Genomic DNA, 25,003 nt, shown 5'->3' on the forward strand with positions numbered 1-25,003 from the left:
TGGAATGGTGAATGGCACTTTGTTGGAGGCGTCTTTCCAAGAAGGTCCATGCCTGGAGGGTTGGCAGGGGGCTCTGGGGGCTGGGTGGAGAGGTCAGGGTGGGATTGGGAACATGGAGACACCAGGAGTTGAAGTCATACAACAATTTAACAGAGAGAAGAAACAAAAACTCGGGGGCTGCTGCCGCCCCGTGCAGCCTGTCGCCAGCGAATCCAAGGAAATTATATGTTCTCTGGCAGAGGCTGTCCATGGTCTTGCTCCATCTCCTTGGCTGGGAGCGAGAACTGCAGTTCCCGCTCATCCCTAAAAGTCTGGAATTAAAGACAGTTCCTGGGGTTTGCCACGAAGAAATGACAACTTGCTTTTGCAATGCAGAGGGAAACCAAGGTCTGGCAATTAGATGGCCTGTGGCGTCTGAGTTGAGGGCTGGGGCCTCTTGTCAGCCTCCCAGGCAGCTCTTTTCTATGGGAAATGAGGAATCCCCAAGTCTTCTGGACACCAGCCAGACCACGGCCCTGAGGACTTTTTGGATGGCAGATGAGTTAGTCCTGGGGTGACAGCTGAGCACAGTGTAGCTATATCAAGGTGGATCACAGGCTCTGAAGGCAAGCAGCCCTGGGTTATTTAACAGCCTTATGACTTAATAAGGAGAAGGAAGTGGCAACCCACTCCAGTATTCTTGCCTGGAGAATCCCATGGACAGAGGAGCCAGGAGGGCTACAGTCCAATAGGGTTGCAGAGTCAGACATGACTGAAGTGCCTTAGCATGCACATACATGACTTAATAAGTGCTCTCTCACTTAATTGATTAACCTTCAACCAGATTGCTAAATGACTCGGAACCTCTCTTTATTCCTCTGTAAAATGTGGATAATAGTATCTATCTTGCCTCATTGTTTTAAGGGTTAAAAGGAATATGAAGGGACATGTCTGCCCATAACAGACGCTCAGTAAAATGCCACGACCACCAGCCAAGTATTCCCCGACTTCTGGTGGCGGTCACCTCCCCAGCAAACCATGGGAAGTGGGGCAGGGGCAGTTAGCGGCAGTGAGGGCTGCCCAGGGCATACGTCTGCCTGCTTCTTCCAGGCAGCTCTCTGGCCACAGCAAGGGGAGGCTGCTGGAAAGTGTCCTCTGTTTTCCAGGAGTGGGTCAGCATGGGGGAGTGAAGAACACATGTTTAGGAGCTTCCCTGTCTGCAGTGCCATCTGGATAAAGTCTTCTGTCACGGGAAAACCAGTACAGACCCGGGGTGTGGTGGGGAATGAGGACTCCAGGTTTTCTCCAGGCCAGATTTTAACGGTCAGAACAAGAATCTGATTTGCTTCTTCCTAGGCAGAGTGAAACCCACTCCAGTGTTCTTGCCTGGAGAATCCCAGGGACGGGGGAACGTGGTGGGCTGCCGTCTATGGGGTTGCACAGAGTTGGACACGACTGAAGCAATTTAGCAGAAGCAGCAGCAGTCAGAGTGAAAGAGTTGGTCATGACAGCTGGGTCCCTGACAGCTGACGTTCAGGGAGCTCAAAGGTCCTGCTCTGCCTCTCAGGACTGAGCATCAAAGGGACAGAGGTTTTGTTTCCAAGTGGGCTCTGCTCTCTGGGCACATTTCACCGAGGATTTAAGGGAGCTCACCCACCTCCTCCTGGCGAGAAGAGGAGCTTTCAGGGCTTAGGTGACTACAGGGAGTGACCTCTTCATAATTCAGCCATTCAAAGTCCTCATGAGAGCAGAGGAGGGCCACGCCTCCCGTGGTCCGCGCTTGCTTTACCGATGGAGCCACTGGCCTGTCTGGTAGCTCTGCTCGGGAGCACAGCCCTGTGCCCAAGCCCCTTTGTTTTCAAAAATGGGCCTGGGTGAGGGAATATGACTGGATGGACCAAGGCAGGGCCCCGGGACTCTGCCACACTGTGGACACAAGAGGTCAGTCCCCAGGATGAACGACAGGATGGTCCTTCTGTGTGGCCATAACCATCGCAGAGGCCTTTTTTTGATACCATCATGATGCCCATCATAGGCTACCTACTGTAAAGCATCATTTGATTTGACAAAAATCCCAGTGGCAGTCACAAGGGTTGACAGTCTTTGGGATTTGTTATGATTCAGAAATTCAGTTTAACAAATATTAAGGTACATATATCCAGGGGAATCAGAGACGGACAAGAGATTGTCTCTGCTCTTCCAATTGCTCATAGTTTACAGAGACAACGTTCTTAAGAAATTCCTGTGGAAGGCAGGATGGGAGAGGTGTTGTAATAGTATAGAGTTTTATCCATTAGGAGTTGTGTTCAGCTTTGAGTAAGAGACCAAAATATTGTGCATTAAACAACATAGGGGTTTGTTGTTCTGTTGTAAAAGAGTCATGGAGGCAGGTGGCCCAGGGCTGGTACAGTTAGCTGCGAGATGTCATTAGTGATGTCCATCTTCAAAATCCCCTCATGGTCACAAGATGACTGCTCAGCTCCAGCCATCCTGCCCACATTCCCCTGGCCAGAGAAATGAGGAAAAGTGCAAACGATGCCTTCCAGCTGAGTCAGCCCCATGTTTTAAGGAACTTTTCCAAAAGCTCTTCCCACCAACTTCTACTTCTACTTTAACAGCCAGAACTTAGTCCCAGGACAACTCCCACAAAACCAGTTTCTCATTAAGTTAGGAAAAAAGGAGAGTGTTTGGATAGTCACTTAGAAGTCTCTGCTGCAAAGTAAGGATTGGGAAAGAAAGATGAATTCTAAATGAAAAGGTTTAGGAGTATTTCCTTGGGGTCCTGAGATTTTAGCCAGGCCTTGAAAAGTGGGTAGATTTCAATAAATGGCTATATGGGGGGAAGGGAATGGCTTCCAGACAGAGAAAACAATCTGAGCAAAGACCCAGCAGTTTGGGAGAGCCGAACAGTTCAGGAGTCACCCAAGTGCCTGGAATACCAAGGGTGGGGAGGCTGGGGGTGGAGCAAGAGAGAAGAAGGCTGAGCGGGGTCAAGTCACTTTGAGTTCTCAGTGCCAGGTCAAGGACTTTGGACTTTATTCTGGATGCATTAGGGAGGGCTTGGGGCAGTTTGTGCCAAGAGCACAAGTAAAAGCAGTCATGCCTTATCCTGAGCTGTGCATCTTAGCCCTCAGCCTTCTTGTGCCAGGATTCCCTGGTGGCTCAGATGGTAAGGAATCTGCCTACAATGAATGAGACCCAGATTCCATCCCTGGGTTGGGAAGATCCCCTGGAAAAGGGAATGGCAACCCACTCTAGTAATCTTGCCTGGAAGATCCCATGGAGAGAAGAGCCTGGTGGGCTACAGTTTATGGGGTCACAAAGAGTCAGACACGACTGCGTGACTAACACACTTCATGTTCCAACCACATAGATTTACTACAAACAACTGCGTGAGATCTGAGGCACCCAGCATCTCTAGGCCAGAGCTGAGAGGACAGCTGCTCTCTCTGGAAAGTATAGCATGGAGGTTAGAGTCAGAGTCTAGAGTCAGACTGCCTGGGTTCAAATCCTGCCTCTACCACTTCCCTGCTCTGGGACCTTGGGTGATTTACATAACCTCTCTGTGCCTCAATTTCCCAATTTGTAAATGGGAATGATTAAAAATGGTTCATACCTCATGGGGCTGACGACAAGATGAACAGTGCCTGGCTTAGGCAGTGCTTTTAGGATTAGCTGTTGTGACTAGGATGGCCTTGACTCCAGCATTGCCTCTTGTGACCTTCCCTTGTGTCCCCTCTGAGGAGCAGTATGAAGAGAGGTTTCTTCAGGAAGAAACTGTGTCCCAACAGATCAAATCCATCAAGCTCCTGCAGACGCGGCCACTGGCTCCACCAGAGGTGGTGAAGCCACAGCGACCCCTGCAGAGACAGGTCCACCTGAGGGGCCGGCCAGCCTCCAGGCCCACCGTAATCCGGGGCATCACCTACTACAAAGCCAAGGACCCCGAGGAGGAGAATGACATCGAAGAGCATCGTGAGTTGGGGTCCGCAGGGCAGCCCCCCGGAGGCAGGGCAGGGAGGGAGTCACCCTTTGCACTCTGGAGGGGCACTTCCTGTGAGCTACACCTGCCTTCGGCAGTTTGATTAGTACTGTGGCCCCGCAGAGCCAGCCGGGTTACCTGAGATTTACCTGCAGGTACAAATTATCCAGAGTTCTTACTGCCTTTCCTCACAGCTTGCTGAGCACCCTGGGGGCAAGTCACTTGCCTTCTCTGGGCTTGCAGAGGACCACAGGGTGGAGCGTGGCTGAGCCGGAAGGGGCCTCTGTGCCCTCCCCATTCTCAGATGTGCACACTGAGGCATGGAGGGGTGACCCACTCAGAGACACACAGAGGCTTCTCCCGCCTGCTCTTTCTAGAGGGACCCTGGGCTTCTTGACCTAGACTCTAGCACCTACCCTTCCATCTCTTTCCTTCTTACTCTTTCACAGAAAATAGATACTCCTTTTCACCTCATCTTTATCTTGTTTCCCCTACACTTCCTCTTCCTGGGCTCTTCCCTGCCACCGGCCCCTCCTTTTCTTCTATCTATCCTTGCCCAGCACCCCAGGAGGCCTAGCTTTTCCCCTCTCCCTGCTATGCCACTTCCTCTCATCTGGTCCCCCTCAGCTGCCTCCTGGTAGATTCTGCTCCCCTAGTCGCTGGCATTATCAGTTTGCCCATTTCTAACTGTGTAACGTTTTAATTTATTGACTTGTGGGGTTCCCTGGTGGTCTAGTGATTAGGATTTGGCGATTTCACTCCTGTGGCCCAGGTTCAATCCCTTATTGGGGAACTGAGATCCCACAAGCCTCTCTACATGGCCAAAATAAATAATGGATTTGTGGGGTTTTTATATTCTGGGACAAATCCTTTGTATTGCAGATATTAATATTTTATTTCTGCCCATGGCTTGTACCTTTAGTTCTTTAGTGATGTTTTTGATGAGCAGATAAAATCCAGTTGACCAATTATGTCTTTTGTGGTTAGACCTCTTTGTGTCCTAAGAAAACACTCCATCTTAGTATTCCTTTTCTGCTCAAAACCCTGGAGACTCCCCCATTTCACGCAGGATAAAAACTGAAGTCCAAACACAGCAGCCAAGGCCTCCATGACCTGGCTGTGTTCCCTCTGACCTCTGCCCACCTCACTGCTCCTCAGCCTCAGCAGATGTGTTCCGGCCCCAGGGCCTCTGCACTGCTGCTGCTTCTCCCTAGAATACTCCTCCCCGTCACCTGCTCGGTTACCTCCCTCACTCCTTCAAGCCTCTGCTCCTCTCTCCATCCCACGGAGTCTCATCTTGACCACTTTATCCATGACTGCAAGGTTCCCATCCCCCCCTTCCCCTCACCCTACTAGACCTTTCCTCACAACACCTTCAAGGAGACAATCTGTCTAATGTTTGGCGTCTCCACCACTAGACAGAAACTCCGTGAAGGCTCATTGTTGTATGTGCTCCATTGATAACTTCTGAGTGAGTGACTAACTTCCTCCCAGGTTTTGTAGCCCTTGGCTGCGGTCCCTGGGTGGTGGGTGGAGGCAGACTGTTCAGAGAGACCCTCCAGGAAATGCGTCCGTCTGTGCTCCTTTCACCTTCTTCTTCTTCTAAATCCCACCTGGGCTCCACTTTGAATCAGAGTATCCTATGGCTGGTTTATGATGTATGGCAAAAACCATCACAATATTGTAAAGTAATTATCCTCAATTAAAATTAATTTAAAAAAATAAAAAAAATAATAAATCAGGGTATCATGCTGATGAAAGAAACCCTCATTAGTCTGCCACATACCACATGTTGCTGACTTCTGAGTCACAAACGCACCTGTGTTTGTTTCCCAGAAGACGAATTTTTCAGTGGTGAACACGGAATGGATTTGCTGATTGAAGATCAGCTTCTGAGACACAACCAGCTGCTGACCAGCGCCACCCGGAGGCCAGCAGCCAGCGGGCACAGCGCCGCTGTGACAGCTGATGCCCGCACCACCAGCCCCGGCACTCCGACCACAGCCCTGCCCTCCGCCCGGCCGCCCGCCTCCACCGCAGCGCCCAGCGCCCCTGACCCTGCAGTCTCTGCCTCAGTCGAACAATTCTCAACACCGCTCCCGACGACCTCAGTGTCTCCAGATCCCACGGAGGAGGCAGTCCCTACACCTTTTACTCAGGTACCAGCTACCACCGTGGCCCGCACAGCCACCCAGCAACCGCCAGCCGCAGCTCCTCCGTCAGCGGCCCCTGAGGATGCCTTTGTGGAGGCGACGCACACAGCCCCAGTGCCTCCGCCTCCGCCTCCAGTCAGGACAGACTCACCAGGGAAAGATTCTACTGCAGGGCAGGGCTCCGTGCCCCCTGGCCCCACCCTGAGCCCCGAGGAAGAAGATGACATACGGAACGTCATAGGTGAGTCCCTTCCGCCTGGCTTGGGTCTCCTGCTCAAGTAAAAGGCTGAGCCTGGAAATAGCTTGAAAGGAGAGGGAGGAGTCAGATGCTCCAACTGCTTCATAAAGAAAGGCAAGCGGAGTGACTCCTTGGGCAACGATCAGTTTTAACATCTAGGGTCTATATTCAAAATGTGCCAGTGACAAGAGTAGAAAACTCCTTTCTGAAATAAATTAGTGGAGCTAAGATCTCAGCTTCATTAATAAGTTTTATAAACATTTGTCAAATGCTGGTGTACTAGGCTTTGTGATGGGTGTTGGATATTTGGTTATTTAGTGATGACTACGTTTTCAGCTGGAGAAGGCAATGGCACCCCACTCCAGTACTCTTGCCTGGAAAATCCCATGGACAGAGGAGCCTGGTAGGCTGCAGTCCATGGGGTCGTTGAGAGTCGGACACGACTGAGCGGCTTCACTTTCACTTTCCACTTTCATGCATTGGAGAAGGAAATGGCAACCCACTCCAGTGTTCTTGCCTGGAGAATTCCAGGGATGGGGGAGCCTGGTGGGCTGCCGTCTATGGGGTCGCACAGAGTCGGACACGACTGAAGCGATGCAGCAGCAGCAGCAGCACGTTTTCAGCAGGATGTTTACCAGGCAATGAACTAACAAGAGATTCTTATGTGTGTGTAGGCGGGGGGATCCCAGAATATTAAAAGAGGGAACAGGGAAATAGTGAGCCCCAGGGAACAAATCTCATTAGCCCCTGGCCTTAGAAAGCATGGGAACATCATGGCATCGTGTGATAAATGATGTAACAGAGGAGTGGAGAGGCAGGGACAGAGGGAGCAGCAGATTTCCTGGCAGCTAAGAAGGCTGGGAAAGCTTTTCTAAGAAGGTATCCTTTGAGCTGAGTTTTGAAGGATGAACAGGAGTTTGCTAAGTGGAAAAGGAAAGTATTCTGACTGGGTAGGTCTAAATGAACAGGGTGTGTTCCAGAAACAGAGAATGTAGCCTGTTCTGTGCCTGGGCGCTCCATGGCCATAAGATGACTCTGAGAACAGTGAAACATGAAAGTGTGTGTGTGTCTATGTATGTTTCCGTAGGTGGAGGCGGGGTGAGGGGTAAGTGGGACTTGCCACAGATGGCTTTTTCAAAAAGACTTAAACATTCATTAAGTCACCATCAACACTGAAAAATAACACTATTGAATAGTAATTTCATTAAAAATATACTTGACTTGACAGATGCAATTTGCCTTACGCCTTTCTTTCCCTTCTTCCCATTTTCAGCCCCCTTGGCATCCTCTTTCCCAGTTCCTCCTCAGGATAAAGTGCCAGCCATGCCAGACAGATGGTGGTAGGGGCACCTACCAGCAGCCAGACACCTGGTTGTAGCCTAGTCCCCACTGTGGAGAGCTGTGTGACCTTAGCCAAATCTCTGCCCTTCTGCAGGTCTCAGAAATTAGAAATTTACTAAAGATTGCTGCCTCAATTGGGAATCCCTGATAGCTCAGTTGGTAAAGAATCTGCCTGCAATGCAGGAGACCCTGGTTTGATTCCTGGGTCAGGAAGATCCACTGGAGAAGGGATAGGCTACCCTCTCCAGTATTCTTGGGCTTCCCTTGTAGCTCAGCTGGTAAAGAAAGTTTCCTCAGTTATATCCTGTAGTAAGTGTATCAGGCCGTGATATAGCAAGGAATTCTTATTGGGTGAAAAAAAATCCCAGAGTAATAACAAGGAAATAGCCAGTCACATGGACCCCAGGGCAAAATCTCATGAACCTTGGCCAGGAGGAAGCTAAGCAAGAAGACAGTTCTTGAGCCACAGAGGTTGGGGTGGGAGGAAAGAATGTTTTTTTTTTTTTCATCCCTTTCACTGTCATGGTGGGAGCAAGCCGACCCCAGAGTAGAAGACCCATTTCTCACTGCATGGAGAAATCAGTTCTGAAGCTGTGGGTCTTGCTCAATTTCTGCAGAATGCCCCAGGGTCTGAGCAAAGGGTCCACTTCCACCCTGGCTCTGGGCAGCCTTGACCTTGCTCATGGGCCCACAGACCCTGAGCCCAGCACCCCATCTCCCCACTGCCACAGGAGTGCACTCCTCAGGGCCCCCCATACCTCTACCACTCAGGTGACAGGGACAGTTCCTCCAGAAACTTAGCCAGCTGCCCACCACTATCCCTCCACAGATGGGTGGAATACAGGCCACAGGTAGGTCCACGCTCCTTGTATGTCCCCAGGGATGGTGCTTGCCTGGCTGGAAACTCTTCCCTTGGTGACTTCCTAGCCAGTAGAAGAGGGGCTTCCCTGGAGGCTCAGATAGTAAAGAGTCTGCCTGTAATGCAGGAGACCTGAGTTTGATCCTTGGGGTGGGAAGATCCCCTGGAGAAGGGAATGGCTACCCACTCCAGTATCCTTGCCTGGAGAATCCCATGGAGAGAGGAGCCTGGTGGACCACAGTTCATAGGGTTGCAGAGTCAGACACAACTAAGCGACTCACACTTTCACTTCCAGCCAGCGAGTTCTCCACTGTCTCCACAGCCCACCTGCCTCCCCTGGGTGTCGCCACCCACACACTTTTCCGACGTGCATCTTTCTGGAGTTCTTAGGTCTCAGGACTGCGCCTCCTTCGTTAGCCTGACTGAGATGCCGATGCTCAGACAAGAGAAACCCTGTGTCCTGGAAGTTGTTTACCTGGTAGAGGAGCAGGAGACGGGATACACTTTCTCTTGTGCTTCACTATTCTGTTCGACCAGAAGCACATTGTCACAGAGGGGCTTCCCTGGTGGTTCAGTGGTAAAGAACCCGCTTGCCAATGCGGGAGATACAGGAGACAGTTCCTGGGTTGGGAAGATCCCCTGGGGAAGGAAATGGCAACCCACCCCAGTATTCTTGCCTGGGGACTCCCACAGACAGAGGAGCCTGGCGGACTAGAGTCCATGGGGTGGCGAGTGTCGGACACAACTGAGCGCCTGTACAACAGAGGATGTCAGCTCAGTTCAGTTCAGTCGCTTGGTTGTGTCCGACTCTTTGCGACCCCGTGAATCGCAGCACGCCAGGCCTCCCTGTCCATCACCAACTCCCAGAGTTCACTCAGACTCACATCCATCGAGTCAGTGATGCTACCCAGCCATCTCATCCTCTGTCGTCCCCTTCTCCTCCTGCCCCCAATCCCTCCCAGCATCCAATGAGTCAACTCTTCACATGAGGTGGCCAAAGTACTGGAGTTTCAGCTTTAGCATCATTCCTTCCAAAGAAATCCCAGGGCTGATCTCCTTCAGAATGGACTGGTTGGATCTCCTTGAAGTCCAAGGGACTCTCAAGAGTCTTCTCCAACACCACAGTTCAAAAGCATCAGTTCTTCAGTGCTCAGCCTTCTTCACAGTCCAACTCTCACATCCATACATGACCACAGGAAAAACCATGGCCTTGACTAGATGAACCTTTGTTGGCAAAGTAATGTCTCTGCTTTTGAATATGCTATCTAGGTTGGTCATAACATTAAAAGAGGATGTCAGCTTCTGCTTAAAGACTGGCCTGTGGGATTTTTCAAAAGAGCTGGGGTTCTTTTTTTCTAATTTTTATTTTATATTGGAATATAGTTGGTTAACAATATTATGTTAGTTTCAGGTGTGCAGCAAAGTGATTTAGTTATACATGTATTGATACCAATTTGTATTCAAATTCTTTTCCCATTTAGGTTATTATAGAATATTGAGCAGAGTTCCCTGTACTATGCAGTAGGTCCTTGTTAGTTATCTGTTTTAAATACAGCAGTGTATAAATATCCAGTGAACTCCGGGAGTTGGTGATGGACTGGGAGGCCTGGCGTACTGCGATTCATGGGGTCGCAAAGAGTCGGACATGACTGAGCGACTGATCTGATCTGATCTGATCTGATAAATATCCCAAACTCCCTAATTGTCCCTTCCCCTCAACCTTTCTCCTGATAATTATAAATTCATTCTCTGTGACTGTGTTTCTGTTTTGTAAATAAGTTCATTTGTATCATTTTTATTTAGATTTCGATATTTGTCTTTCTCTGACTTATTTCACTTCGTATGGTAAACTCTAGGTCCATCCATGTTGCTGCAAATGGCATTATTTCATTCTTTCTAACAGCTGAGTATTATTCCATTGTATATATGGGCCACATCTTCTTTATCCATCTGTCTTACACAGAGGATGTCAGCTTCTGCTTAAAGACTGGCCTGTAGGGTTTTTTTTTTTTTTTCAGAAGATCTGGGATTCTTGCCTCTTGTATCTACTGCGGAAAAAAACACAGGGACATGGACACAGATATAAGTGCTTCTTCAAATGCCAAGGGGTGAAAAGAGGGGGTGGCACAGAGAGAAGGCAGGTGGAGTCTTGGCAGGTTTTCTCAGGAATCATTTCCAATCACGTATTGCTGCCACATGCTTCTCTCAGGCTGCTGTTAGTGTGGATGGGATTTCTTTTCTGGAAGCTTCTTAGCACACTTCCTGCCTGCCTATGCCTGGCCAAGTAAGACTATATGTAGCCTTCAGTTAAATAAGAATCATTTGTCTGAAACCAACACACGCCACTGACTTGCTACCTGCGAAAGGTTGTTTGCTGTTTAATGAGCCTGGCAATTTCGAGTTTGAGTTGTTTGAGTGGTTTTAAACAGGCTGCTTTTAGAAGAAACATCCTATCCTGTGGTTTCCAAACCTGGTTTTGTGATGCCCAAAAATGTCCACCAGTTTCCCCAGGGGAATTGTAAAATGCTCAGAAAAATTCCAAAAACAAACGAATTAGAATTAACTTTTGGCCAAAGCATAGCTGCTTGAGGACAAGAGAGGAAAAACACCATCAGTGATGGGAGCCGGGTTCCGGGAGGGAGGAAAGGGGACTGGTCACCATCCTTGGTGGTGTGGGGAGCTCTGGTCAGGCTGCCACAGAGGATGAGAACACAGGTGCCCCATGGCCATGGCTTTACAGAGTCCCAGACCTTAAAGGCTGTGATGTGCGTTGTAGGAGAGGCTGGTGTGGGGCCACAGCTTTGCAAAGTCCCAGACCTTAAGGGCTGTGATGCGCGTTGTGGGAGAGGCTGGTGTGGGGCAGAGTGGGGAGCGGGGAGGAGCGAAGAGGACAGTCGGGATGACAGCGATACCAGAGCCTGCCTCATGGCTGAACCTAGAAATGTGATCCCATGAAGACCACCTCTTCCACAAAGTAACTGGCCGTAACAACCCCCGAGGCCTGGCCGGCCACACTGGTGGTGGGCACAAGACGGCCTGAGGAAGTGGCACCGACACGGGCAGGGCAGTGCTGGCCGGAGCCTCCACAGCACCCAGACTCAGTACAAGGACTGTCCCGTCGGCGGCCCAGAGTCTCTTGACAGGCACCTTTCCCAGCCCCAGCTCCACAGACACACTCCGCTCTCACTGTGCTGATCAGCTCACCAGGCCCCTGAAACCACAAGGAGCCTCTGTCAGAACACAGAGGCCGCTGGCCCTAGAAAGACAAATATAAAGTGGAGCGGCTCCTTGTAAATGGGTAAGGAAGAGTCTGTGCCTGTCTACAAGGATACAGGCCACTCCTAATTCACCCAGCCCTCGCCACGCTGGCTGGGAAAGGGCCTGCACTCTGGCCATTTCCACGGAGGTGTCACCAGGAGGGGCTACGGGGACTGGAGTGGACAGGTCTGGCAAGGTATGTGGTCCAGGGGAGGCTGTCTCTGGTTCTGACTGTGAGCTCCATCTCCAGGTGTGGTCACCAGGGCAGAGCTGACAGCGTGAGCCTCTGCAGGGGTGTTGAAGGGCACCCACGGTGCTGGCACAGACCGGGAGAGGTAGGGGAGAGGGCCTGATGATGAAGGGAGTAAGACATGAGGACTTAGCTCTAAAGGTGTTAGAGAAGGTTCTAAGCAGAGGAGCACACTCACATTTGTCAGTACTGAGTTGAAGGACAGTACTGAGTGTTGATGATGTGCAGGCGCTGTAGGTGTGGATCCTACAAAAGCAGGCGAGGCAGGGTCCCCGACCTGGAGTTGTGCACAAGCTCGTATATGAGACCCAGAAACACAGTTTCAGTTCAGATGATGGGTGGCGTTTAGCCGTTCATTCATGTCTGACTCTTTGTGATCCCATGGACTGTAGACCGCCAGGCTCTTCTGTCCATGGGATTCTCCAGACAAGAAAACTGGAGAGGGTTGCCATTTCCTCCTCCAGGCGATCTTCCCAACCCAGGGATTGAACCCACATCTCCTGTGGCTCCTGCATTGGCAAGTAAATTCTTTACCACTGAGCCACCTGACAAACCCAATTTCAACTCAGGGTGGTGAGCAGATGCATAGAGTGCTTTGCGGTCAGAGGGACTCTCCTCTGGAAAGAGAAGTTGACCTAGCTGTCTTGAGGGATGAGGCAAAACCAGCCAGGAAGGATGGTGGCATTGCAATAAGAAAGACCAGAGTCAACAAGAGCCCCAGCAGTGAACCAGTTTAGTTAGGGCTGACTACACATTTTGTTGAGCCCAGTGCAAAATGAAAACATGGAGCCCCAGTTCAAAAAGCAAGATGGAAAGTGCCATTGAAGATAGTGAATATAAAGCTGTTTCCTTTCTTCTCTGATCTCTCTCTCTTTCACTTGGTTTTTTTCTTTGCTACTTCATGCCATTGTAAGTAAAGAAGTATTTTTTTAAAAACTTAAATAACTGGCGTGAATTTTATCATTCATGTATATATTGTCCACTACCAGTTTTCAATGCAAAGATAATATCATTTAACTCATGTGTGGAGTCCACCAAGATGATACAGTTTATTTTTCATGGCTCCTATGTTCCTGTGTAATTTGTTCTTAGCAGGCCAGTGAAAATGCTGCACAAAACAAACTCATCTGTTTCTCTTCTTAATATGCTTACAATCTACCCCGACTCCCTACATTTGGCTCCCTGAATAAAAGAAAAGGAACTGTGAGTTGCCCTATCTTTCCCTCGTCTATAACATTTTCAGCATGAGTTATTGTCTACTCCAAGGAAATAACACAAGTAAGAAAGAATATAATGGGATTACTTGGTTATTTGTGGTTCCTAGCATACCGCTGCCTTCTTTCTGCATTCGAGGTTCTGTTTAGAATGGCAAGTGTGGCCTCTGGGGCTGCGATGCCCTGCGCACTCAGTCACAGGGACAACACACCTGCCTTATCTTCACTCTGAGTCTCACCGTAACCCCACGAGCAGTGGGCCCGCCAGTGTCCCCTGCACACCGTGGGCCATAGGAAGGTGGACACAGGTACTGCGTCCTCTGCTCATGCACATGCCCTGTTGTCCTATTAGATTCTAACTATAAAATAAAAATCCAAACTAAAATGATTAAGAATTACAAGATGGCAATAGCAGAGCTTTGAAAAGGTGATTGCCCGGTTCACATGTCCATGAAGCTACCTCCAGGCATGGCACCATGGGCTGTATGAGCAGTTAGGTATGGCCAAGAGATCTCAAAGCTGCAACCCGAGGGCCAAATGCACCCCCAAGACGTCTTGTCAGCCTTAAACTTGAATGCCTTTAGGTCAGCTGCTCTTCCAATCCACCCCAGTCTCTGTTGTTGCTCATCCTCTCATACTCAGCCTGCTTCACCCATTTCCATCATACCTGGCCCCTAGAGGCATTTGAGTTTGAGAACTGATTGAGGGCAGATGGCAAGAAGTGATGGCATTGAAGGAGGGGTTGATGTACTGGGATAGGACCTAGGGCTTCCTGCATCAGTTGATGATGGTGAGTTAAGGGTTTAAGCAGCAAAGCAGCTCAGGACTTCTGGGGACAGGGGTTGGATGGGTTAGAAGGGGTTAGAGATGAGCCATAGAAACCACCATCGTAACTGGAGTGATCCAGGCAAGGGACCATGAGGTCTAAGCTAAGCACAGAGGTGGAATGGAAGAGCTGAGAAGTGACGAGGTGGGAGACAGCGACCAATGGGGCCATGCGTGGAGGAGAGGTGAACAGCAGGGAGAACCAAGATTCCCAGCTTGGTGAATCTTGGCCATTGGAAGGTGGACATGGTTGGTGCGGTGAATGGTGCGCCGTGCCTTTCTCCCAGACAGAAGTATAGGAGGAACAGGCTGTGAACTGAAGCAAATGAATTCCTTTTTGAATCCATTAAGGAGTCAGGAGGACACTCAGGAGGGAAGTGTCTCATAACGGGGTGGCCACCTGGTGCTCAGAAACAAAGTCTGGGCTGAGTGAGAGCCAAGTGTGCCCGGGGAATACAGGAAGAAAAAGAGGAAGACGAGGGGCTGAAACTGGGGCTCTGAGAGATGACATCTGAAAGGTGGGCAGAAGAGAGAACCAGCCAAAGACAGCCTGACCTGGGCGGCAAGTGGGAACCAGGAGAGAGGTGTAGGAAAACCGAGTGTGTGAGGAAGGTGGGTGCACAAGACAGGCTTGACTCGGATAAAAGGGCCAGAGAGCATCCCCAGTGGAAGCTGCGCAAGCGTTTAAGGCAGCCATCAGGGAGGGGCAGAGGAGTGTGTTGGGGCTGCCCCACCCTGTAGCGGAGGCCTGCCACGTGACAGCCACAGCTGGGAGCCCTAGAGCACAGAGGGGCCTCTTGTGTGCTGACTTCTTTTTGTTAGATGGCAAGATTGAGCAGCTTGATGTGCTGAGAGGAGAAGCCCCTACAGACCCTGGGAACCTTTTTTTTTGTTGTTAACCTATAAACATTTTAGAAGATAATACATATAATAGATAAGGCAAGATATCCTTTAGCTTCAAAGAGACGCACTCAAATGGCCTTCTGTATCCTCGGACCATAGCTGGTGGCATCCGAGGACGAGGAACTCTGCCATATGGAAGCTGCACTGTATTCACTGTCCTGAGACATTTTACATGATGGTCTTGAGCCTCTGCGAATTTCATTATCCATCAGGACTCCTGGAACCAATCCCCCACAGATATCAAGGGGAACCTATTTCACATATAACTGGAGCTTAAGGAAAAAACAGGATGAGATGGTTGGCTAGCATCATCGACTCAGTGCACATGAATTTGAGCAGACTCTAGGAGACAGTGAAGGACAGGAAAGACTGCTGTACTGTCCATCAGTACCTTAAATTAAAAGAGATGATGCAAAGAGTTGAACATAATTTAGCAACTGAGCAACAACCAAGGGGAAAACACTAGAGAATGAGTTTGGGACAAATAGCTTGATTTCGTGGTCCTGTCTCTATCCTCTATTCCTAGTTCATAGATGGTATTTTACATGCGAGGGCTACACCATCTGCAAATAAAGAAATTTAGAAAGCAGTATAATAGAGATGTTTCTATGGGCCAGAAACATTTCTATTATCCTCCAAGTTATTTTTGTTGTTGTTGTTTTGTTTTAGTCAAGTAGGGCTAGAACTTCAACATTTTACTTAAGTTGTTGAAGAGATAAATAAAAAATCTTTTCACCAGAGAAGATGAAATTAATAAAAATGGTAGGTATTTACCATAGTTAACTTCTATAAAGAAGGAACCCTCTCTGTGCATAAATCTCCTTTGCGAGAGGTTTAATCATCTAATACATTTGGTTCAGCTAGAGCAAAATCATTCATTTCATCTGAAGTGGCAGTTTTAATTCTAATAGCAAAATTTTTATACATTACATACATATGCTCTCCTGAAAGAGAATAATCGTATTTTCAAGTACTCCAAGTGACCACATATCACTTGAGCAACCACTTACAGAAGAGAGAGATCAAAAGATTATTTTAAAAATGAAGCATGCTAATTTATCATATCAAATTTGTCATGACTTCATAGCATTTGAGGCAGGAGGAAGGCCTATTATATATGCTGTCTGCCATCTTTTTTTTAATTAAATTAAAAATTTTTAATTTTTTTATTTTTTGGAGGCTAATTACAGTATTGTATTGGTTTTGCCATACATTGACATGAATCCGCCACGGGTGTACATGTGTTCCCCATCCTGAACCCCCCTCCCACCTCCCTCCCCATCCCATCCCCAGACCCTGGGAATCTTTGAAGCAGGGCCAGTTGTCTCCCAGGACCATTGATGATGAGATGAGTTAGTACATAGAGACAGCTTAGGAAATGTTCCCTGTCACCATACTGTGGGGGAGAACTTCTGAGCTGCAGGCAGAAGCATTCTCTTTTCTCCACAGTGCCTTTGAACTCTCTCCCTTCTTTCTCTCATTACCCTTGGAAAGGAATAAACACGTGGCTGCTTCTCTCCAGGGCTGACGGTTTGCTGCCAAGGGTGGGAGCATCTGAACGGCCCCAGACTCTCAGACCGTAGTGATGGGCCTGGGCCTCGTGGTTTACTGACCTCCCTTGAACCCGTCTTCACATGCTCCCAGACCACACACACCTGTCACTGTTTCTGCCTGTGCTGGACCCCCCTGTGTGTTGCTGGCATTTGCTCTATCTGAGGGCATATGGTGATACATCCTGAGGTCCTGGGTGTCAGGACTTGGAAGCTGTAAGCTGAGACTCCCTTCTTCCTACAGAAATAAAGATGCTTGACTCCAGAAGCAGACTCCATCTGTTTTAGTTTCTTATGCCTCCTGTAACAGATTATCACAAACTTAATGGCTTAAACAATAGAAATTTATTCTCGAATGTTCTGGAGACTAGAAGGCTGAAATGAGTCTTACAGGGCAAAAATCAAGCTGCCAGGAAACTGGTTGCTTCCTAAGGCTCCAAGGGATGGTCCAGTCCTTGCTTTTTCTAGTCTCGGGTGGCTGCCCGCATTCCTTGGCTTGGGGCCTCCTCGTCATCCTTCCTTTGCTTCCATCCTCAGGTTGCCTCCTCTTCTGCAGTCGTCTCCCTCTGCCTCCCTATTATGAGGATACTTATGACTGTGATTAGGACCCCCCTGAATAATACAGGCTAGTCTCCCCCCTCCCCTGGCTGCCTTCCATCACAGCATCCCTGATGTAATCACATTGGCAAACTCTCTGTTGCCATGTACAGTCCCGTTCAGGATTAGGAGATGGATACCTTTGGAAGACAATACTCAGCCTTCTATACCATCATCAGAGTGCATTCTCCAAGTGTGCTCATGATGTAGGGAGGGCATATATTTTGCTTGTTTTTCTGTGGAAGAAATGAAAGCTCTATGACTTTTCAGATGTAACACAAACATTGGGGGTCGGTAGCAGGACCAAGAGCAATGCCAGACCTCTGGCTGCAAATCGGAGGTGGGGGTGGGGCACGTACTCTAGCTTCACATTAAGGCCCCATCACCTCAGAGCCTTAGTGCTGAGACAGAACCCTGTAGGGGTTTGGAAGCTGCCTGGGGCAATGCAGTGCATCGAAGCTTAGATGAGTCCCAGTTTCCAAGAGCTCATCTGCAGTTTCCGCGTCTGGGCAGGAAGGTGGCATAGCCATAGTGACCCTGACAGAGACTCCTGGCCTCTCACAGCCACTTGTGAGGCTCTGGGTATTGGCTGGGGTCTGCCTCTGATGCAGGGAGTTGGGTCCTCACTGGGCTTTTCCAGGGGAAGCGGGCAAGTAAAAATGCCCCTCTCTGGGCATGGCACGCTAGGGCTCACCTTAGTTCTGAGGAAGCACAGCTTCTCCGCTGGCAGGCAGGGTCCCACTCACCACCAGGGAATGAGATATTTTCCATCAGAACTCTGCTGCCCAGGCTCAGCCAGATTCTTTTGTTTTATTGTCTCGAGCAGATGAGCTCAGTTGTGGGGGAATGAGGCTTTGGCTGGTAGGCTCTGTTGTTTGTCTTACAGAGACCAAAACCCTCCCCTCTCTGTTAGACCAGGACCTAATAAACCCCACACAGAGATGCCTGAGCCCTGCCAATTGCACCCAACTGTGCGGCCTGCCTGGGAAACAATGTTTATCCTGCTTTCAGACGCCTGGCTGCCCCAGGCGCGGGGCCAAGGGCACAGCGCCTGCCCCGTCCTGCCAGCTCAGACCACTAATGTGGGAGCAGGAGGGATGGAACAGATTGAAACAGTTTGGAAACAGGGGTGGCCTGGAGTTGAGAGGGCCCTGAATCTGAACCGCGGGCCCTTGCTCTTTGGTCCCATGTGAGTGTCAGGGGCAGATCCCTCTCATCGCTGCTGCCCATCCATGGGCCAGTGTTGATGGCAGGTTGGGGAGGGGGTGTTCTGCTGGTCCCAGCTGCCAGGAGGAGGAAGAGCGTGAAGTCAAAGTGTTAGCTGCTCATTCATGTCCGACTGTTTGTGACCCCATGGGCTGTAGCTCGCCAAGTTTCTCTGTCCATGGAATTCTCCTGATAAGAATACTGGAGTGGGTAGCCATTCCCTTCTCCAGGGGATCTTCCTGACCCAGGGATCGAACCCAGGTCTTCTACATTGTAGGCGGATTCTTACCATCTAAGCCACCAGAGAGGAGGAGGAAGTTGTAAAAGCTGGGTTAATCAGCTTCTCCCACATCCCTCTCTTCCCGTCTCCTTCATAACCATTAATGCAGAGACAAAAAGAGCAAAAAGACATGCTCTCAGTAAGTGGCCACATGATTTTAGTATCATTTGGGGCCATGTTCAATATAATAATACTGCATGGTAAGCATGCAGGCAGGCTTTCGATTTGATTTAGAACCCAGCATGTCTATGGGGCTTCGCAGGTGGCACAGTGGTAGAGAATCCTCCTGCCAATGCAGGAGATACAAGAGATGGGGTTGTGATCCCTTGGGCAGGAAGATCCTCTGGAGTAGGAAACAGCAGCCCACTCCAGTATTCTTGCCTGGAGAATCCCATGGACAGAGGAGCCTGGCGGGCTACAGTCTGTGGGATCGTAAAGAGTCGAACACTACTGAGCGTGCGCGCGCGCACACACACACACACACACGCACAAGATTCTAGTGGTCTTTGAGGACTTCTCAGGGGGTCACTCAGGAGGGCATGGCAGAGTGCCTGTCCTACTAAAGCAGACCTGACCTTTGAAGGAGGCTCCTACAGCCCAGAACAAGCTCCTTATGTGGGAACTTGGCCCCAGGCCTCTCCAATTCCCAGAATGGGGTCCTGGCACCCTGCTCACAGGGGCGTAGGCTTGAGGACAGCTCTCTCGGACCCAGCAGGTGGGCCTCAGGGACATGACACCCACTGCACAATCAGGGCTGCTCTCTGCTGCTGGTCTGGGCCAACCACCTTGGGGCTGCCCAGTGGCTGGTGAAGCTCTATGTTCCTGGGGATGCAGAGTCCTCTCCTCTGGTCACCTTTCTCATGCTGCCATGTATTCATCCAAGTTTCAGAGCATCTGCCCAGTGCCCACGGCCTGTCAGACACTGTGTTCTGAGGACCAAGGACACAAAGGGGACAGCCACAGCCCCTACCCCCTGGGGTTTATGCTTGAGGTGGGGATGGGCATTGAATCAGGAGAGAGATGCACAAGCCTTGTCAAAACAGAAGGGGACATGTCCTGTAAGAGAGGTACATTCACAATACTGTGGGAGCAGGATAGAATCCAATGGGGCATAGAATGGTTTTTCAGAGGAGAAAGTGGTGTCAGAAAAGCACATGGGAGCTTAGATCACTGAGGGATAAATTTGTAGGACTGAGAAGTGGTCAGCAGGAGCAAAGCGTGGTGGCATGAATGTGGCCCAGGATGGTGGCAGTAGACAGCTTCATCAGAGTAGACTAGGATAAACAAGGAGCTTCCCAGGTGGTGCTAGTGGTAAAGAACCTGCCTGCCAACGCAGGAGACAGATGAGATGCAGGTTCGATCCCTGGGTCGGGAAAATCTCCTGGTGTCAGAGATGGCAGCCCACTCCAGTATCCTTGCCTGAAGAATCCCATGGACAGAGGAGCCTGGTGGGCTACAGTCCATGGGGTCCCAAAGAGTCAGACACACCTTGGATAGATGAGAGGAACAGCAGGGGAGGATGCTGGGCAAACATCTGGTGTCAGGTTGGTTACACAGGACTGTAGAAGCCTGTGGAGGGGTTCAGACTCCAGGAGGGGCAGCCAGCAAGGGCCCTAGGGGTGGGGCATTCTTCGATCAGCCTAAGCCCTCCATCCCCCTCTCCTCCATCAGGAAGGTGCAAGGACACCCTCTCCACCATCACAGGGCCGACTACGCAAAACACGTATGGGCGGAATGAGGGGGCCTGGATGAAGGACCCCCTGGCCAAAGATGAGCGGATTTACGTAACCAACTATTACTATGGCAACACCCTGGTAGAGTTCCGGAACCTGGATAACTTCAAACAAGGTACGTGCTACAGGTCCAGCTCGAGGGAGGGTCTTCCTTCTCCACTACCTCTGTTTTAATGACCAGATCACCCAAGGTGGAGACAGTGGATAAGAAAGGCAAAACCTTCTTCTGATGGTAAAAGGCACTTCTAGCAATAGGATGTCCCTCTTCCACACCCCTTTTCATCTTCCAGCCCCTGAGACATGGGACAACCTGAAGTCCGGTCCAGAAGACAGCAGTGATACATCTTCCCTTTCCCGTGGTCCTTGACTGTTTACAAACCATGTTCATGTATGTTAGCATCTGGATCCTTGAAGTAGCTCAACGAGGGGAGTGGGAATTGTCATTTATAAATGACAGATGAGGGTGCCTCACAAAAGTAGGAAGTGGCAGAGCCAAGACACAAACCCAGGGCTCCAGACCCCAAGCCCATGGCGCATCCCCTCCCTTTGGGCTGCCCCCCCGCCCTCCCCCTGAAGCCTCCCGCCTTCTCACCGCCCGCAGGTCGCTGGAGCAATTCCTACAAGCTCCCCTACAGCTGGATTGGCACGGGCCACGTGGTGTACAATGGTGCCTTCTACTACAACCGGGCCTTCACCCGCAACATCATCAAGTATGACCTGAAGCAGCGCTACGTGGCTGCCTGGGCCATGCTCCACGACGTGGCCTATGAGGAGGCCACACCCTGGCGGTGGCAGGGCCACTCGGATGTGGACTTTGCTGTGGACGAGAATGGGCTGTGGCTCATCTACCCGGCCCTGGACGACGAGGGCTTCAGCCAGGAGGTCATCGTGCTGAGCAAGCTCAACGCCGTGGACCTGAGCACGCAGAAGGAGACCACGTGGCGCACGGGGCTCCGGAGGAACCTCTACGGCAACTGCTTTGTCATCTGTGGGGTGCTGTACGCCGTGGACAGCCACAACCAGCGTAACGCCAACATCTCCTATGCCTTCGACACCCACACCAACACCCAGATCGTCCCCAGGCTGCTCTTTGAGAATGAGTACTCCTACACCACCCAGATAGACTACAACCCCAAGGACCGCCTGCTTTATGCCTGGGACAACGGCCACCAGGTCACCTATCATGTCATCTTCGCCTACTGACACCCTTGTCCCCACAAGCCGAAGTGCAGAGGGGCTACTGGCACCTTGCGTGTGTTTGTGTGTGTGTGTGTGTGTGTACGCATGTGTTGTTTAAAAAATATATATTATTTTGTATAATATTGCAAATGTAAAATGACAATTTGGGTCTATTTTTTCTATGTGGATTGTAGATCAATCCATTCGTGTATGTGCTGGTCTCACCCTCCATGGTTTATATTTTTGTGCAAATCAACTTCTCCTTTTGACCAGTAACCACCTTCCTTCAAACCCTCAACCCCCTCCAGCTTCCTGATCTCCATCTGAGAAGGTTTCGTCATCAGGGTCTCGTAGGCAGATGGCACCAGGAGCAGGAGTGAAGGAGGCAAGAAAGAAGTGCTAAGGGGCGGGAAATTTTTTTTATGTATTGGAGAAGTTTTTGAAGGAAAAAAAAAACATAAAAAAATGCTTTTTTTTTTTTAAATAAAGAAGAAATTAAAAATAACCCCAAATGCGTTTTTGTTTAGCATGGCTATGTCTGACAGGATTATACGCCTTCTCCCAGAAGGAGATGAGTCTGTGTTTCACAGAACCATCCTCATGCTGAGCTGCTCCCAGGCAGCTCCTCTCCCTCCTAGTGTGGGGCTTCATTGGGGGGCTAAGGGGTGGAATTTGGAATGAGCTGACTCCCGCGGCACTTGCTCTGTGGCATTGATCCCTCCCTGGCTCTTCCACTGTCAACCAGCTTCCTTGATCTGTTCGGGTTTTTTTTCTAGTCATTACCCAAGATGTAGGAACCTGTTCATTCCTTCGTCTTCCTCCATGTAGTCTGGTGGTTGGCACCATTGAAAATATAAAGCTGAGTGTGACCTTCACCCTGTACTTCTTACGAAGCTTGCTGCTAAGTCGCTTCAGTCGTGTCCAACTCTGTGCGACCCCATGGACTGTAGCCTACCAGGCTCCTCCGACCATGGGATTTTCCAGGCAAGAGTACTGGAGTGGGTTGCCATTGCCTTCTCCCTTACGAAGCTTACAAACAATCAATTTCCCCTTTTCCCACAGTCCTCTCCTCCGCCGATCCTGAACATTCACATTCAGCCAGCCTTCCTTCCCAGCTTCCCCAGCAGGAGAATGGTGTTCTTCTGAAACAAGGCCCCTGAGGGAACTGGGTAGACCCTCCCCATGCATGTGTGTAAGTGATTTGTGCCCACAAGCAAGCCCTTTCCTCCACATGACACAAATCAGGAGACAGAAGCCGGGCAGAGACAAGCCCACTGACAACCAGATGCTGGCCGAGGTGATCCCGGAGCAGGCCAACTTCAGCATCAGCGCGGCCTGGCCCTCCAAAGTCCTCTACGCCATCCCCGCCAGCCCCAGCCACCCACCCCAGACCGTGCCAGGTAGCCGTTCCCAGACACCATCAAAGGGGTGGGAGCCACAGGCCTTGGGAGCAGCACCCCAGGCAGTTACAGAGAGAGTGCTCTTGAGTGTTTCCCTTTCCAAGGAGGCCTGGGGGGCCTGGCTGTGACTCTATTTGTCCCGGCCTTGGAGGGACATCTTTCTCCTGAGGTTGTGGGTGGTAGGCAGAACCCAAGAGTGATGTGGGAAGACAGGTCACCACACTGTCCCCACACTGCACCATCTCTACCTCCACCCCCATAGAGGGAGCAGCACTGCCTGCCGAGTCCTTGTGCACAGGCACACACCCCTCCCCCCCGCCCCTCCCACCACCCCCCCTCCCCGCCCGCAGTCATCCTGTAGCTTATACTTCTCTGCACAGTGGGTGGCTTCCACCCCCACCCCGCTGGCAGCTTCCTCCACTTAGACTATTCTAAATAATGAAAATCCAAATGACTTCACTTTGTCTTGGGGCTGTTTGGGTCAAATTCTCTGGAACAGATGCTAGTGCCTATCAGGCTTGGAGGCAGCAGCAGGGCTTACAAGCTGGTATATCCGGGGTTCAAAAAGACTTTGACGGACGATAATGGGGGTAGAGTTGCCCACGTCCAGAGGCCTTGCCCTGCTAGAGGAGAGAGAAGCATTGCCTCCCTAGACTTGGGCCCTTCTGTCAGGCCCCAGTTGGAAACCATAGCAGACTCAGCATGAGCCCCAGGTCGGGCTGCTCTGAGGGAATGGGGTAAGCCACCGGGAGAGCAGCTGGTGGGAGCTCACATCTTATAGAAATGTTCATCTATCTATCCAGCCATCTGTCTATCCAGCCAGCCATCCACGCCTCCCGCCCCGGCCCCCGCACACACACCCATCCATCTCTGTAAAGTGATACATTGCCAGACTTCCCAGGTGGCTCAGTGATAAAGAATCTGCCTGCCAATGCAGGAGATGTAGGAGACGCAGGTTTGATCCCTGGGTCAGGAAGATGCCCTGGAGAAGGAAATGGCACCCCACTCCAGTACTCTTGCCTAGAAAATCCCATGGACAGAGGAGCCTGGCGGGCTACAGTCCATGGGGTCACAAGAATCAGACACGACTGAGTGTGCACACACGTACACCAGACTCCCAGACGAGGGCTTGTCACCTAGGGCACACTCAGCCCTCGGCGGACCTCACTGCTGGGCGGCCCAGAGGCTCGTGCTGGTTGTGTGCCCCTCTCCTCTCTGTGCCTGAACCACAGCCTAGGCACTTTGCTCTATCCAGATGATGCCAGGACCTCCCAATCTGCCCACTCCTCAGGTCTCTGCATCAACCTCCTGAGGGTTGGGCTGCCCTGCCATGTCGACAAAGGAAGGTCTCAGACTTCAAGTTTCCAGGGCAGACTGGCCTTCAGGGATAAGCCTTAGGAACAAGCAATGGGGATCAGTAGGATGTGGGCAGGGACCAGGAAGGGCCCCAGCTGCTATGGAAAATAATTCGTCCTGGGAGGCCTGGCTCAAACGTGCAGGTGTAGGGGTCCTAGGACATGAGCCGTGTCCCCTGAAAAGCCAGAACCTGGGCTGAGGAGCCTAGAGGCAGGAGCGGCAGAGCAAGGACTAGGCTGCTGTATCGCCTACGCCAAAGGAGTAAGCGTCCACGGCCTGGATCCTCGGGCCCCGGACAGGGCTGGTCAGCAGGTAAGAAGGCAGCTGCCCACCTCCTCGGTGACTCTGGGATCAGGCTCCCACGCGTCACTCATGTGGCCCCTCACCTGAGCACCAGTTTTCCTGCTCTGGCTCCTCTGAGCTCCTCCCAGCCCCTCTCAGTCGGCAGGGAGCTCCCCCTGCTGGGAGCGCCAGGGGCCCTGAGAAGCAGCCCCAGGGATGCCAGCTGCAGCCTGTCTGGGCGATCTACTTGCCCCAGGGCCGAAATGCCCACTCAGGCCAGGTGAGGCTCTGCTCCCCAGGTACCTCCCACATGCTGGAAGGAGGAAGCAGCGGAAGGGGGGACCTCAGGCCTGACGCTGGGTGGTCGGAAACACTTGCCCTGAGCACATCCAGGACTTCTCCAAGCAGCTTTCTCATC

At 50.9% G+C, this 25,003-nt stretch overlaps 1 protein-coding gene and 1 long non-coding RNA gene across 5 annotated transcripts in view; one reads left to right on the top strand and one right to left on the bottom strand.

Annotated features, from left to right (window-relative positions):
- OLFML2B (olfactomedin like 2B) overlaps window positions 1-22,052 on the top strand; it is a 49,050-nt gene extending 26,998 nt beyond the window's left edge. Inside the window, exons 5-8 of one of the 4 annotated variants that reach the window (XM_006072662.4) lie at window positions 3,723-3,954; window positions 5,798-6,355; window positions 20,307-20,483; window positions 20,970-22,052. In XM_006072662.4, coding sequence (XP_006072724.3) covers window positions 3,723-3,954; window positions 5,798-6,355; window positions 20,307-20,483; window positions 20,970-21,571 — 1,569 coding nt within the window. In that variant the 3' untranslated portion in view covers window positions 21,572-22,052. The remainder of the gene's footprint in view (window positions 1-3,722; window positions 3,955-5,797; window positions 6,356-20,306; window positions 20,484-20,969) is intronic. The other 3 variants (XM_025287470.3, XM_006072663.4, XM_006072664.4) reach the window with 3 other exon arrangements.
- On the bottom strand, window positions 16,680-17,973 carry LOC112585519. Its single transcript, XR_003109876.2, has 3 exons — window positions 17,844-17,973; window positions 17,290-17,385; window positions 16,680-17,126 (listed from the first exon to the last, which is right to left on the bottom strand). It is a non-coding gene; the product is annotated as an uncharacterized LOC112585519 (long non-coding RNA).
- Window positions 22,053-25,003: the final 2,951 nt, after the last annotated feature.

Source organism: Bubalus bubalis, chromosome 6 (genome assembly GCF_019923935.1).
Source record: "Bubalus bubalis isolate 160015118507 breed Murrah chromosome 6, NDDB_SH_1, whole genome shotgun sequence".
Classification (NCBI taxonomy): Eukaryota; Metazoa; Chordata; class Mammalia; order Artiodactyla; family Bovidae; genus Bubalus; species Bubalus bubalis.